This window comes from Jaculus jaculus, chromosome X (genome assembly GCF_020740685.1).
Source record: "Jaculus jaculus isolate mJacJac1 chromosome X, mJacJac1.mat.Y.cur, whole genome shotgun sequence".
In the NCBI taxonomy this organism is placed as follows: Eukaryota; Metazoa; Chordata; class Mammalia; order Rodentia; family Dipodidae; genus Jaculus; species Jaculus jaculus.
Genome location: NC_059125.1, coordinates 114858723 through 114871043, shown reverse-complemented (window position 1 = coordinate 114871043; position 12321 = coordinate 114858723). Strand labels below are relative to the sequence as shown.

Here is a 12321-nt window from a genome sequence, read left to right as displayed (position 1 = left end):
CTGACTATGAGCCCTAGGGATCAGAGAGTCACACAAATCCTTGTCCTTTAGGAACTCATGAAGTAGTAATAAGAGACAAACAATCAGAATACAATGTACAATGTGTGAAGGGCTGTAGGAAGAGAAAGTATAGGAGCCTCTTGCCCATAAGGTGCTAAGTGGGGCTGAGGACAATCTCTAAACCAGACCAGTGGTGATACCACAGGAAAGCCCTGCTTCCCTCTGAGGAGTTTTTAAAAATATCTGGGGCTATAAAAGAAAAAGGGCTGGAGAGATGACTTAGCAGTTAAGGCACTTGCCTGCAAAGCCTAATGACTCAGGTTTGATTCCCCAGTATCTATGTAAAGCCAGATGCACAAACTGGCACAAGGATGTAGAGTTTGTTCTCAGTAGCTAGAGGCCCTGGTGCATCCATTCTCATATTCTCCCCCATCCCGCTCCTTGAAAATAAACAAAATTTAAAAAAAAATTAAAATAGGGGCTGGAGAGATGGCTTAGTGGTTAACCACTTGCCTGTGAAGCCTAAGGATCCCAGTTCAAGGCTTGATTCCCCATACCCACCTAAGCTAGATGCACAAGTTGGCGCATGCATCTGGAGTTCGTCTGCACTGGCTCAAGGCCCTGATGCACCCCTTCTCTCTCTCTCTCTCTTCCTATGCCTCTTTCTCTATCGCTCTCAAATAAATAAAAAATTTTAAAAATGCTTTAAAAATAAAAATAAAGGGCTGGAGAGATGGCTTTGTGGTTAAGCACTTGCCTGTGAAGCCTAAGGACCCCAGTTCGAGGCTCGGTTCCCCAGGTCCCACGTTAGCCAGATGCACAAGGGGGCGCACGTGTCTGGAGTTCGTTTGCAGAGGCTGGAAGCCCTGGCACGCCCATTCTCTCTCCCTCCCTCTATCTGTCTTTCTCCCTGTGTCTGTTGCTCTCAAATAAATAAATAAATAATGAACAAAAAATATTTTAAAATAAAAATAAAAAATCTGTCATGAATTGACATCCTTTTCATGTGCTACCTTTCTTTGTTTTGTTTGCTTGTTTTTGTTGTTGTTGTTTTGAAGTGGGGTTTCATTCCAGGCCAGGCTGACCTGGAGTTCACTATGTAATCTCAGTGGTGGTCTTGAACTCAAGGTGATCCTCATACCTCTGCCTCCTGAGTGCTGGGATTAACGGTGTGTGCCACCATACCAGGGAGGGCTTATTTTATTTTATTTTTCGAGGTAAGTTCTCACTAGCTCACTCACTCTGTAGTCTCAGTGTAGACTAAAACTCATAGTGATCCTACCTACCTCTAAAATCCAAAATAAATAAATAAATAAATTCTTTCCTTAAACCTGACATGGTGGCACATGCCTTTAATCTCAGCACTGGGGAGGCAGAAGTAGAGAGATCACCATGAGATCGAGGCCAACCTGAGACTCCATAGTGAATTCCAGGTCAGCCTGAGCTACAGCAAGACCCTCTAAAACCCCCTCCAAAAAAAACTTTCCCAATTTGTTCCCTTACTGTTCCGTATTATGCTGAGTGGGACAGGAAGTACTCCTTCCTCATGAATCATAATTTCCTATTCATAGAAATAAACTTAATAAAGTTCAGCAAGTTACCACATGTCTTTTTTTTTTTTTTTTTTCCTTTTTGGTTTTTCAAGGTACGATTTCACTCCAGCTCAGGATGACCTGGAATTCACTATGGAGTGTCGGGGTGGCCTTGAACTCATGGCAATCCTCCTACCTCTTGCCTCCTGAGTGCTAGGATTAAAGGCGTGCGCCACCATGCCCAGCTTCACATGCTTTTAATGCTAGCTTTTGGGAAGCTGATATAGGAAGACCACCCACCACAAGTTTGAGTTTAGCCTGGGTTACATAAATGAGTTTGAAGGCAATCTGGACTATTTAGAAAGACCCTGTATCAAAAACATATCTGGGCATGGTGGTGCATGCCTTTAATCCTAGCACTCAGTAGGCAGAGGTAGGAGGATACTGTGAGTTCAAGGCTATCCTGGGAGTACATAGTTTTTTACTTGCTGTTGTTGCTGTTTTGTTTTTGTTTTTTCAAGTTTGGGTCTAGCTTTAGCCCAGTCTGACCTGGAATTCACTATGTAGTCTCAGGCTGGCCTCAAACTTATGACAATCCTTTTACCTCTGCCTCCCAAAGTTTGGGAATAAAGGTGTGCACCACCATGCCTGGCTGAGATTACGTAGTGAATTCCTGGTCAACTTATAAATAATGAAAAAAAAAAAAGAGTTCATTCCACTTTGACCTACTTTTTTCTTCAGGCACAGATTTTTTGTGACTTGTTTTTGGATTTTTGTGGTACACTAGTTTGAACCCAAACCCTCACATGTGCTAAACAAGTACTTCTACCACTGTGCTATACTTTAGCCCTTGATTCCTTTGGAATTAAAGATAAGATGAAGACAAATCAGACACTGGGTATCTGAGCCCTTTTTTTGGGAGTCTGTGTGTATGTCTGTGGGTGCACATGTCCGTATGGAAAACAGAAAGAGAGAAGGGAGGGAGAGGAAAGAGACAACACAAGATATTCACCTTAAAAGCATGCTTCCCAATGACTTCCCTTCTGCTTTCTCCATTAGGACCCATCTTCCTCTGTTTCTACCAGCTCCCAATAGTTCACTTGATTATGAATCCATTAATTGATTAATTTGGTTAGAGCCCTTCACAGTCCAATTACCTTTCAATGACTTGATTCACCAGCTGGGAGCTAAGATTTCAATATATGAGTCTTTTGGGAGACACTTCATATTCAAACTATGATATGTTGACCCATACAAACATAGGATTAGCCATCCTTGAACATCTCACAGAATTCATATGACATCAAACATTCAGAAAGCTCCATAATTATAGAGATAAAGGAAAAAGCATAATAGTTTAATGCCACTGTATCACATAACATTTGGATTTCCAGACTTTGTTTTGTTTTTTACAAACATAATTTTATGCTCTATTCCCCAGCTTAGAACTTCCTGTGTAGACCAGGCCAGCCTTAAGCTTTGGGCTATCCTACTACCTCTGCTTCCTTAGGGTTGGGATTATAGGCATGTGTCACCATGCCTAGCCCTGTATTTCTAGCCTTCAAGTCCACCCTCTCTGTTTTGAGCCTTAACATCACCCTATTTCACATCTATAACTACTTACTGGACATTTGCACCCATGTGACCCACATGTAATTTTGAGTCCCAAAGTGAATTCCGCTTTCTTCCCCACCTCACTCTTATTTCACAATTGCTAAATATACACTCATTCGGCACTAATGGTGCTCACCCCCCCCACTCATAACACTTGTTTGTCCAATGTAGTTTTCTCCCCATCTTCCCATTGTCCTCTTTAGTGCTTCCACCATTTACTCACTATGTGTTATTTTTTAATTTTTTTTTAAAAATTTGTTTATTCTTATTTATTTATTTGAGAACAACAGACACAGACAGAAAGGCAGCTAGAGAGAATGGGCATGCCAGGGCTTCCAGCCACTGCAAATGAACTCCAGACGCTTGCGCCCCCTTGTGCATCTGGCTAATGTGGGTCCTGGGGAATTGAGCCTCGAACCGGGGTCCTTAGGCTTCACAGGCAAGCACTTAACCGCTAAGCCATCTCTCCAGCCCTCACTATGTGTTTTTTAACAAAATATTTTTATTTATATATTTGCAAGGAGAGAAAAGAAAGAGAGAGATATTGGGCATGCCAGGGTCTCCAGCCACCTCAAACAAACTCAAGATGCGTTTGCCTCTTTGTGCATCTGGCTTTTTATGTGGGTACTTGGGAACTGAACCTGGGCTGTTAGGCTTTGCAGGCAAGCATCATAAATGTTGAACCAGGCTGGGCATGGTGATGCATGCCTTTAATTACAGAACTTGGGAGGCATAGGTAGGAGGATTGCTGCGAGTTTGGGGTCAACCTGGGATTAGAGAGTGAATTCTAGGTCAGCCTGAGCTACAGCAAGACCCTACCTCAAAAAAAAAATAAATAAATACTAAGCCATCTCTCCAGGCCCCACTATGTATGTTTTGATCACATGTTATATACAATATATCAATGAACAACAGTCCCTGCCTCAAAATAAGGTAGAAGGCAAGGATCCACCTGAAAGTTGTCTTCTGATCTCTACACATGCACCCACACTCACACAAACACACACCAAATATGTAAGTACATTATTTTACAAATCGGAAAGTGGCTCGAGAAATTGCTCAGGTGTTAAAGGGGCTTGCTAGCAAAGCCTGATGGCCTGGGGTTCATCCTCAGTACCCACATAAAGCCACATGCACAAGCCAGGCATGGTGGCGTGTGCCTTTAATCCCAGCACTCAGAAAGCAGAGGTAGGAGGATCACCATGAGTTTGAGGCCACCCTGAGACTACATAGTGAATTCCAGGTCATCCTGAGCCACAGTGAGACCCTACCTAGGGAAAAAAAAAAAAGTGGTGCATGCACCTAGAGTTCATTTGCAGTGGCAGGAGGCCCTGGCGCACCAATACTCAGAATCTCTCAAGTAAAAATATTAAAAAATACAAAAAAAGCCGGGCATGGTGGCGCATGCCTTTAATCCCAGCACTTGGGAGGCAGAGGTAGGAGGATCGTCATGAGTTCAAGGCCACCCTGAGACTCCATAGTGAATTCCAGGTCAGCCTGGGCTAGAATGAGACCCTACCTCGAAAAACAAAAAAACAAACAAACAAAAAAAAAACACAGAAGGTAGCAGGGTGTGATGGCACATGCCTTAAATCCTAGCACTGGGGAGGCAGAGGTAGGAAGACTGCTGTGAATTCAAGGCCAGCCCAGAACTACAAAATGAGTTCCAGGTCTGGCTGGACTAGAGTGGGACCCTATATTTTAAAAATATCATGGCAAAAAAAAAAAAAAATCATGGCATTGGGGATGTAGCAACAGCCCCACAGATCTCCTTGTTTTCACTCTTTCTCCCACTTCATTCGCTTTCCATACAGCTGTAAAATGATCCTTTTAAGTGGCAAACGCCTTTTTGCCTGGCATTCAGGAGGCTGAGGCCAGAGGATTGCTGTGAGTTCAAGGCCAGACTGAGACTAAATAGTGAATTCAGCTGGGCATGGTGGTGCACGCCATTAATCTCAGCACTCAGCAGAGTTCGAGGCCACCCTGAGACTACATAGTTAATTCCAGGTCAGCTTGGACCAGAGTGAGACCCTACCTTGAAAAAGGAAAAAAAAGGAAAAACAAACAAACAAACAAAAAAAAAAAAAAGAGTTTAAATAGTGAATTCCAAGTCAGCCTGGGCTGGAGTCCCTACCTTGGGGGGGGGGGGGAAAGCTTATATAAATTCCACTTAAAATAGTAAAGGCTGTCAAGTACCTTCAGCATTATTATTATTATTATTATTATTATTATTATTATTATTATTATTATTTGAGGAAGGATCTCACTCTATCCTAGGCCAACCTGGAACTCACTCTATAGTCACAGTGATCCTCCTACCTCTGCTGGGATTAAAGGTGTGTGCCAACACACCTGGCTCAACATTAATTTTGAGAACATACCCCGAGTAGCCCTCTTGGCTTTGCAGAAGTGCTTCAGGGATTCGCCAAACAAAAAAGTGCTCAGGCCAAGAACTGAGGATGTATCTCAGTGGTAAAGCAATTGCATAGCACTTATGAGACCCTGAGTTTGATCCCAGACACCAAAAAATTGTCCACACAATGAAAATGTAAACTTCCTTGTGGAACTTGGTTTTCATTTCATTTGTTTATTATTTATTCATTCACCAAATATTTACTGAGCAAGTACTATGTATGAGGCACTGCTCTAGGCTCAGGGGATACGGTAGTGAACACAACACAATCTATACGCCCTTAACAGAAGTTACGTTCTAGAGATGAAGTAAGGCAATAAATAAATCATCTCATCTTGAAACAATGGCGAAAATTACAGCAATAATAAGGTTTAAGTGTACTGAGTATGGATTAAAGGATACAATTGTTTTTTTTTTTTCTTTTGTTTTGTTTTCATGGTAGGGTCTCACTCTAGCTCAGGCTGACCTGAGTAGTTTCAGGGTGGCTTCGAACTCATGGCAATCCTCCTACCTCTGCCTCCCAAGTGGTGGGATTAAAGACGCCCGCCACCACGCCTGGCTAAGGGTGACAATTTTAGATGGATAGTTACAGAAAGTCGCACTGTGGAGGTGACATCTGAATAAAGACCTGAACTATGATAAAGTGGAAAACGTGCTTTGGAATGCTGTCTTCTGGTCATCACACTCATGGCCTCACAGAGGCTGTATACCTGCACAAGACCTACACAATATTGGGTCCACCCACATCCTGTCATGAGGGCCAAAAAAAAAGCCATCAAAACAAGAGGGCCTCGTGGTGGTGCTAGAAGGTTTGATGTGGTGGCATGCGCTGGCACGTGGTCACGTGTGCTCGAGGACCTAGGGTGGTGGCGCACAGTGTTGCAAGAGGGCCAGGTGTAGTGGCACATGCTTTTAATCCCCAGCACTGGGTAGGTCTAGGCCACCCAAAAAGAAAAGAAGAAACATGAAAATATACATTATAGGGCTGGGGAGATAGCTCTGCGGTTAAAGGTGCTTGCCCGCAAAGTCTAAGGACCCAGGTTCTAGTCCCCAGTACCTAGGTAAAACCAGATGCACAAAATGGTGCATGCATCTGGAATTCATTTGCAATGGCAGTCGCCTTGGAGGGCCCATATCCTCCCTCCTCAAATAAATAAAATATTTTTTAAACACATTGTGTACAACAATTTCCTATTTTATAAAGAAGGACAAAGGATAGCTGGGCGTAGGTGGTAGTGCACACCTTTAATCCCAGCACTCACGAGGCAGAGCTAGGAAAATTGCTGCAAGTTCGAGGCCAGTCTGAGAGGAGAGTGAACTCCAGGTTGGTTACCCCCCCCCAAAAAAAAAATAAACCAAAAGAAAAAAAAGAGAAAGACAAAAGGAGCCAGGTGTGGTGGCGCATGTCAGTAGTCCTAACATTCAGGAAGAAGATGTGGGAGGATTGCTACAAGTTTGAGACCAGTCTCAAAATACCGAGGGAAAAAGGAAAAAAAAGGGGCGGAGGGCTTCCCTGTAGTGGGAGCAGAAAGTTCAAAGGCACTAAGCTGCCAGTGTAGACGTAGAATGACTTGAAGTGCTTAGAAAAGGCTGAGGGCTGGGAGTGTTGCTCTGTGACAGAGCTTTTCACATGCCAAGCAAGACCCAGGGTTCAATACCCTCAACCCAGGGGCGGGGGAGTCGGCTTCTTCCCGCCCACCCTGAAGGCGCTTTCCCAGCCCCAACTTCCAGCTGCTCTCGCCGCCCACCCCGAGCCCTGGCCCCGGCGGAAGTCCCGGCGCTAGCTCGGAAGTAACGACGCCTTCGCCCGCCTCCCGACGCTTGGTCCCACCCACTCCGTCTCCCCGGCTTTCCGAGCAACTTCTACTTTACACACTTACCGCTGGCTGCCTGCCTCACCTAGGAAACGGGTGCCCCTACGACACTGACGGGGACCTGAGGGAACCGGCTCACCGAAGTGAAGCCGAGTGAATTCTAGTTTGCACGAGCGCGCGCGGTTTCCCACGGCCCCCTGGGAGCGTCGGCGTGGGGGGGGGAGGCGGGGAGCTGCGAGGGCCGACGCTGCGTCACCCCCTAAGCCCCGCCCCGAGAAGGGCCCTCTAAACGCGTTCTTCCGCCGGAATCCTCCTCTTCTCACTTCCTCCGCCATCGTGGTTCGGTGCCGTCGCCCGATACCTCGCCATGGTAAGGCCATCGGTCGCCATCGGTCCCAAGGTGGCTTCGCGGAGCTTGAGGTCGCCGGGGGCTGGCGGGCTGCGCGCGGAGCATCGAGGGGGCGGGAGCATTTTTAAGGCTTCTCTCGTGGCAAAGTCGAATCAGTCTCAGTTACTGACGGGGCTCGGCGCGCGACTAGGGAACAAGGAGAACTTACCTCGGGCAGGCCTGCCAGGGGTTCTTAATTGCGCTTCGCTTATCTTCGAGCTGATTCTCGACAGGGGCCTGAGAACCACGTTAAAAAAAAATGTAGCACTACAGGCGTCTCTTGGGGATCCCCAGGTGCTGGGACCGAGCCACGTTAGGAGCTAAAAGGACTTTTTTTTTTTTTTTTTGGTTTTTCGAGGTAGGGTCTCACTCTGGAATTAACTCTGTAGTCTCGGTGGCCTTGAACTCACGGCGATCCTCCTACCTCTGCCTCCCGAGTGCTGGGATTAAAGGCGTGCGCCACCACGCCCGGCAAGGACTTTTAAATTTAAAAAAAATATTTATTTGAGGGGGAGAGAGGAAGAGGCAGAGAGAGAATGGGCGTGCCAGGGCTTCCAGCCACGGCAAATGAACTTCAGACGCATGCGCCTCGTTCATCTGGCTTATGTGGGTCCTGGGGAATCAAACCGGCATCCTTAGGCTTCATAGGCAAATGCCTTCACCGCTAAGCCATTTCCCCAGCCCCTAAAAGGACTTATTTTGTCCTTTGTTAATAAAATTGTGTGTGTGAGCGCGCACAGGCCAGGATCTCTTGCCGCTGCAGACGAATGCCTGGCCAGCTTCAGACGGGTGGCTGGGGAATTAGACCCAAACCGACAGGCTTTGCCTGCAAACATCTTTAATCGCTGAGCCACCTTTTCAGACTTGGTTTGTCATTTTGCTCAGGCGAGAGCGTCACCCAGTAGAAGCACCAGGAACAGGGAGGTTTGCAGTAATTCTTTTAGAAATGCCAACAGCACACCCTGTGATAGATTATTTACTGATTGGAATAAAAAATGGCCCTTATACAATAGTATAGGCCTTCTGAATGTCAAGGACATATTTGAGAGAGAGAATGGGCGTACCAGGGCCTCCAGCCACTGCAAATGAACTTTACATGAGTACTGGGGAATTGAACCTGCCTCGAGGAGTAGCGAGGGCTGGAGAGATGGCTTAGCGGTTAAGCGCTTACCTGTGAAGCCTAAGGACCCCGGTTCGAGGCTCGGTTCCCCAGGTCCCACGTTAGCCAGATGCACAAGGGGGCACACGCGTCTGGAGTTCGTTTGCAGAGGCTGGAAGCCCTGGCGTGCCCATTCTCTCTCTCTCCCTCTATCTGTCTTTCTCTCTGTGTCTGTCGCTCTCAAATAAATAAATAAATAAATTTATTTTTAAAAAAAAAGAGGAGTAGCGAGGATCCGGAAGCATGGTACTTTTGCATCCAGATGCTTGCTGGATTGGGGGATTTTGTGACTGAGGCACTCGAGCAGGCTCTGGTTTTGTTCTAAATTGGTCTCATCTCCTCACAGTCTTCTCACAAGACTTTCAGAATCAAGCGATTCCTTGCCAAGAAACAAAAGCAAAACCGTCCCATTCCCCAATGGATTCGGATGAAAACTGGTAACAAAATCAGGTAAGATCTCCTTTGTCCTGTTTTGGGGAGTTAAGTTTCAGATACCTTTGTAAATACACAATTAAAAAAGTATATGGGCTGGGCACATGCCTTTCTCTTTTTTAAATGTGCTTGCTTCAGTTCTACGCTGCCCCAGACCGCACCTGGGCTTTGGGGCAGCCACTTCCTCTAAGATCACCTAAGTCTAAAAGTTAGGTGTCCTGTAGGGCTCTGAGGAGAGGTTTTTATGTATGTACATATACTTAGGGGCTACTTAGCTTCTAGCGTGCTGTGTGGCATTGGGTCACTTGGCAATGTGCTTTGTATGTATTTGGTAGTTATCACAAGTGTGCTCCTCCCAATATCTGCTTTTAATCCCTTCATCTACCTAATTAGTCAGTCCACTTCATTTTTTTTTCAAGCAGAGAGAGAATGGGCACACCGGGGCCTCTAGTCACTGCAAACATGGCTTAAGGGCTACTTGTCAGAGTGGCATTACTTGGGACCACAGTACTGGAGAACCTGTCTACCCTTTCAATCCACGTTTTTGTTTTCTTGAGGTAGGGTCTCACTTTAGCTCAGGCTCACCTAGAACTCACTCTGTAGTCCCAAGCTGGCCTCAAACTCACAGCAATCCTCCTACTTCTACCTCCTGAGCACTAGGATTAAAGGTGTGCACCACCAAACCCAGCTGTCTATCCACATTTTTAAAGATGTTGTCTGTTAAGCTTGGAACTTGACAATTTGGCTAGACTAGCTAACTAGCCAGCACAGCCCAGGAATCCTTGGGTTTTCCCCTCCCCTGCATCCGAATTACAGATGTGTGTCCATGCCAACATTTTTACAGATTCTGAGGGTTGACCTCAAGTGCTCATGCTTGCAAGGCAAGTATTAACTTATGTGTAGTGGGGCCCCCTACATGCTACTAAGTGCTTTACCACTAGGCTGCAACCCCTCTTCCGGCTTCTAAAATGTATTAAAAGCAGGTTGCCTCCAAGCTGGAGAGATGGCTCAGCTGATAGAGCACTTGTTGCATATGCATGGGGATCTGAGTTTGATTGCCAGCATAGACATAATAAGCCAGGAATGGCTGCACATTTCTGGAGCCCCAGTGCTGAAGGGCTCAGATATGACAGTCATTAGGGTCCCTGCTCAGTCAAAAGGTACAAGTTCCAGCTTTAGTGAGAGACTTCTCAAGTAAGGTAGAGGGACAATAGAACTTGACTCCTGGTCCTTGTGCATGGGGCACACGAGGTAAGAAAAGAAAGCAGGTTGCAATTACAGTGCTTCATTTTGTGGGAGTACTGCCATTATCCTGCTGAAAGAAAACCCATGTTAATTGTTTCTGGTTTTACCTTTATGTGGGCAAAATCATGACAGCTTGGCATGGACAGTTCAGAGATTGCATTTGCATAAGTGAGGTGCTGATAGATTGTATAGGACCTTCTGTGAGATCTATTAAGATTTCAGGCTATGCCTCTGCTGTGGGTGTGTTAGATCAAACACGAGTAAAGGGGGGCTGGAGATGGTTTAGTGGTTAAGACAGTTGCCTGCAATAGAAAAGATCCAGGTTCAAGTGGGTGAACAGGTGCAGAAGAGAGCTTCCATTGTTGCCGCCATTGACTCATACTGATGCCTGACTAGGGCTAGGCAAGTGCTCTCTAGTACTGATTCGGAACCTACAACCTAACTTGATTTTCCATGTTTTTTATTTGGGGATTTTGGAGATGGGGGTTGGAGGTAGGGTCTCTAGTTCAGACTGACCTAGAAAACTGTAGTCCCAGGTTGGTCTCAAACACTTAGCAGTCCTCCTACCTCTGCCTCCTGAATTCTGGGATTACAGATGTGCACCGCCCCACCTGGCTATTTACTGTCTAGAAAACTTCCTGATTTTTTTTACAAGAAGGAAAAACAGGACCTTTTGAATTGCGTAAGGAAGGCCTAATAGGCCAAGTTCATTGTGAATAGGAGCAGCTAGATCACTGTGACTTTCTTCTGTGCAGGTACAACTCTAAGAGAAGACATTGGAGGAGAACCAAGCTGGGTCTATAAGGATTTGCACACTCCGCGATTGATTCTACCAAAATGTCAGCACTGCAGAGGTTTCTGCATGTTAAATTGAAATCCTATTTTACTTTCTATCGGTCTACATGGATGTGTTGATCCAAAAATAAATGTAAATCCTTTTGAACTGCTGTTCTGGTTTATAAATTGCAGAATTCCCCTTGTCTAACTTAATGTAACAACACTGTTCAGGCCTGTTAAGGATTATCCTTTGCCTACTACCATGTATTTGAAATGATCACAGATCTGCTCAGAAATTTCTGTACATGCCTGAAGTTACTGAATTTCTGATCCTCCTGCCTCCATCTCCCTAGTGCCGGGGTTATAGGCATGTGCCCACAATATCTGATATGTGGTACTGGGGATTGAACCCAGAGCTTGTCACATACTGTGAGCACTCTACCAACTGAGCTATATATTCTTCATTATGATTATGTTTTTTGAGGTAGGGTCTTACTCTAGACCAGGCAAACCTGAAATTCACTATGTAGTCTCAGGGTGACCTCATATTCATGGTGATCTGACTACCTCTGCCTCCCCAGTGCTGGACTTAAAGGTTATTTGCAGTCAGAAAGAATGGGTACGCTAGGGCCTGTAGCCACTGCCAACAAACTCCAGATGCATGTGCCTCTTGTGTGTCTGGCTTACATGGATCCTTTGGCTTCACAGGCAGACAGACACCTTAACTGCTAAGCCATTTCTCCAGCCCAGTTACTATTATTTTTGATACCTGGTTTGCAGGGATTTTCGTTGGAGGTTAGAATAGTTTGCAACCTACTAGTGAGATTCTTTGAGAGAGCCTCTCACAGTATATCCCAGGCTATACTCAGACTGAAATTGGGCTGTAATTGAAAAGTTTTTTTCAAGTTGTGTATGTGTGAGTGCTGTTGAAGGTCTGCGGTCAGACA

At 45.6% G+C, this 12321-nt stretch overlaps 1 protein-coding gene and 1 non-coding gene across 2 annotated transcripts; both read left to right on the top strand.

Annotated features, from left to right (window-relative positions):
• The first annotated feature begins 7606 nt into the window (after positions 1-7606).
• On the top strand, positions 7607-11540 carry Rpl39 (ribosomal protein L39). Its single transcript, XM_045140705.1, has 3 exons — positions 7607-7743; positions 9267-9370; positions 11353-11540. The coding sequence occupies exons 1-3, from the start codon at positions 7741-7743 to the stop codon at positions 11399-11401; spliced, it is 156 nt and encodes a 51-aa protein (XP_044996640.1). The 5' UTR covers positions 7607-7740; the 3' UTR covers positions 11402-11540.
• LOC123456946 lies at positions 10614-10745 on the top strand. The gene has a single exon (XR_006634805.1). It is a non-coding gene; the product is annotated as a small nucleolar RNA SNORA69 (small nucleolar RNA).
• Positions 11541-12321: the final 781 nt, after the last annotated feature.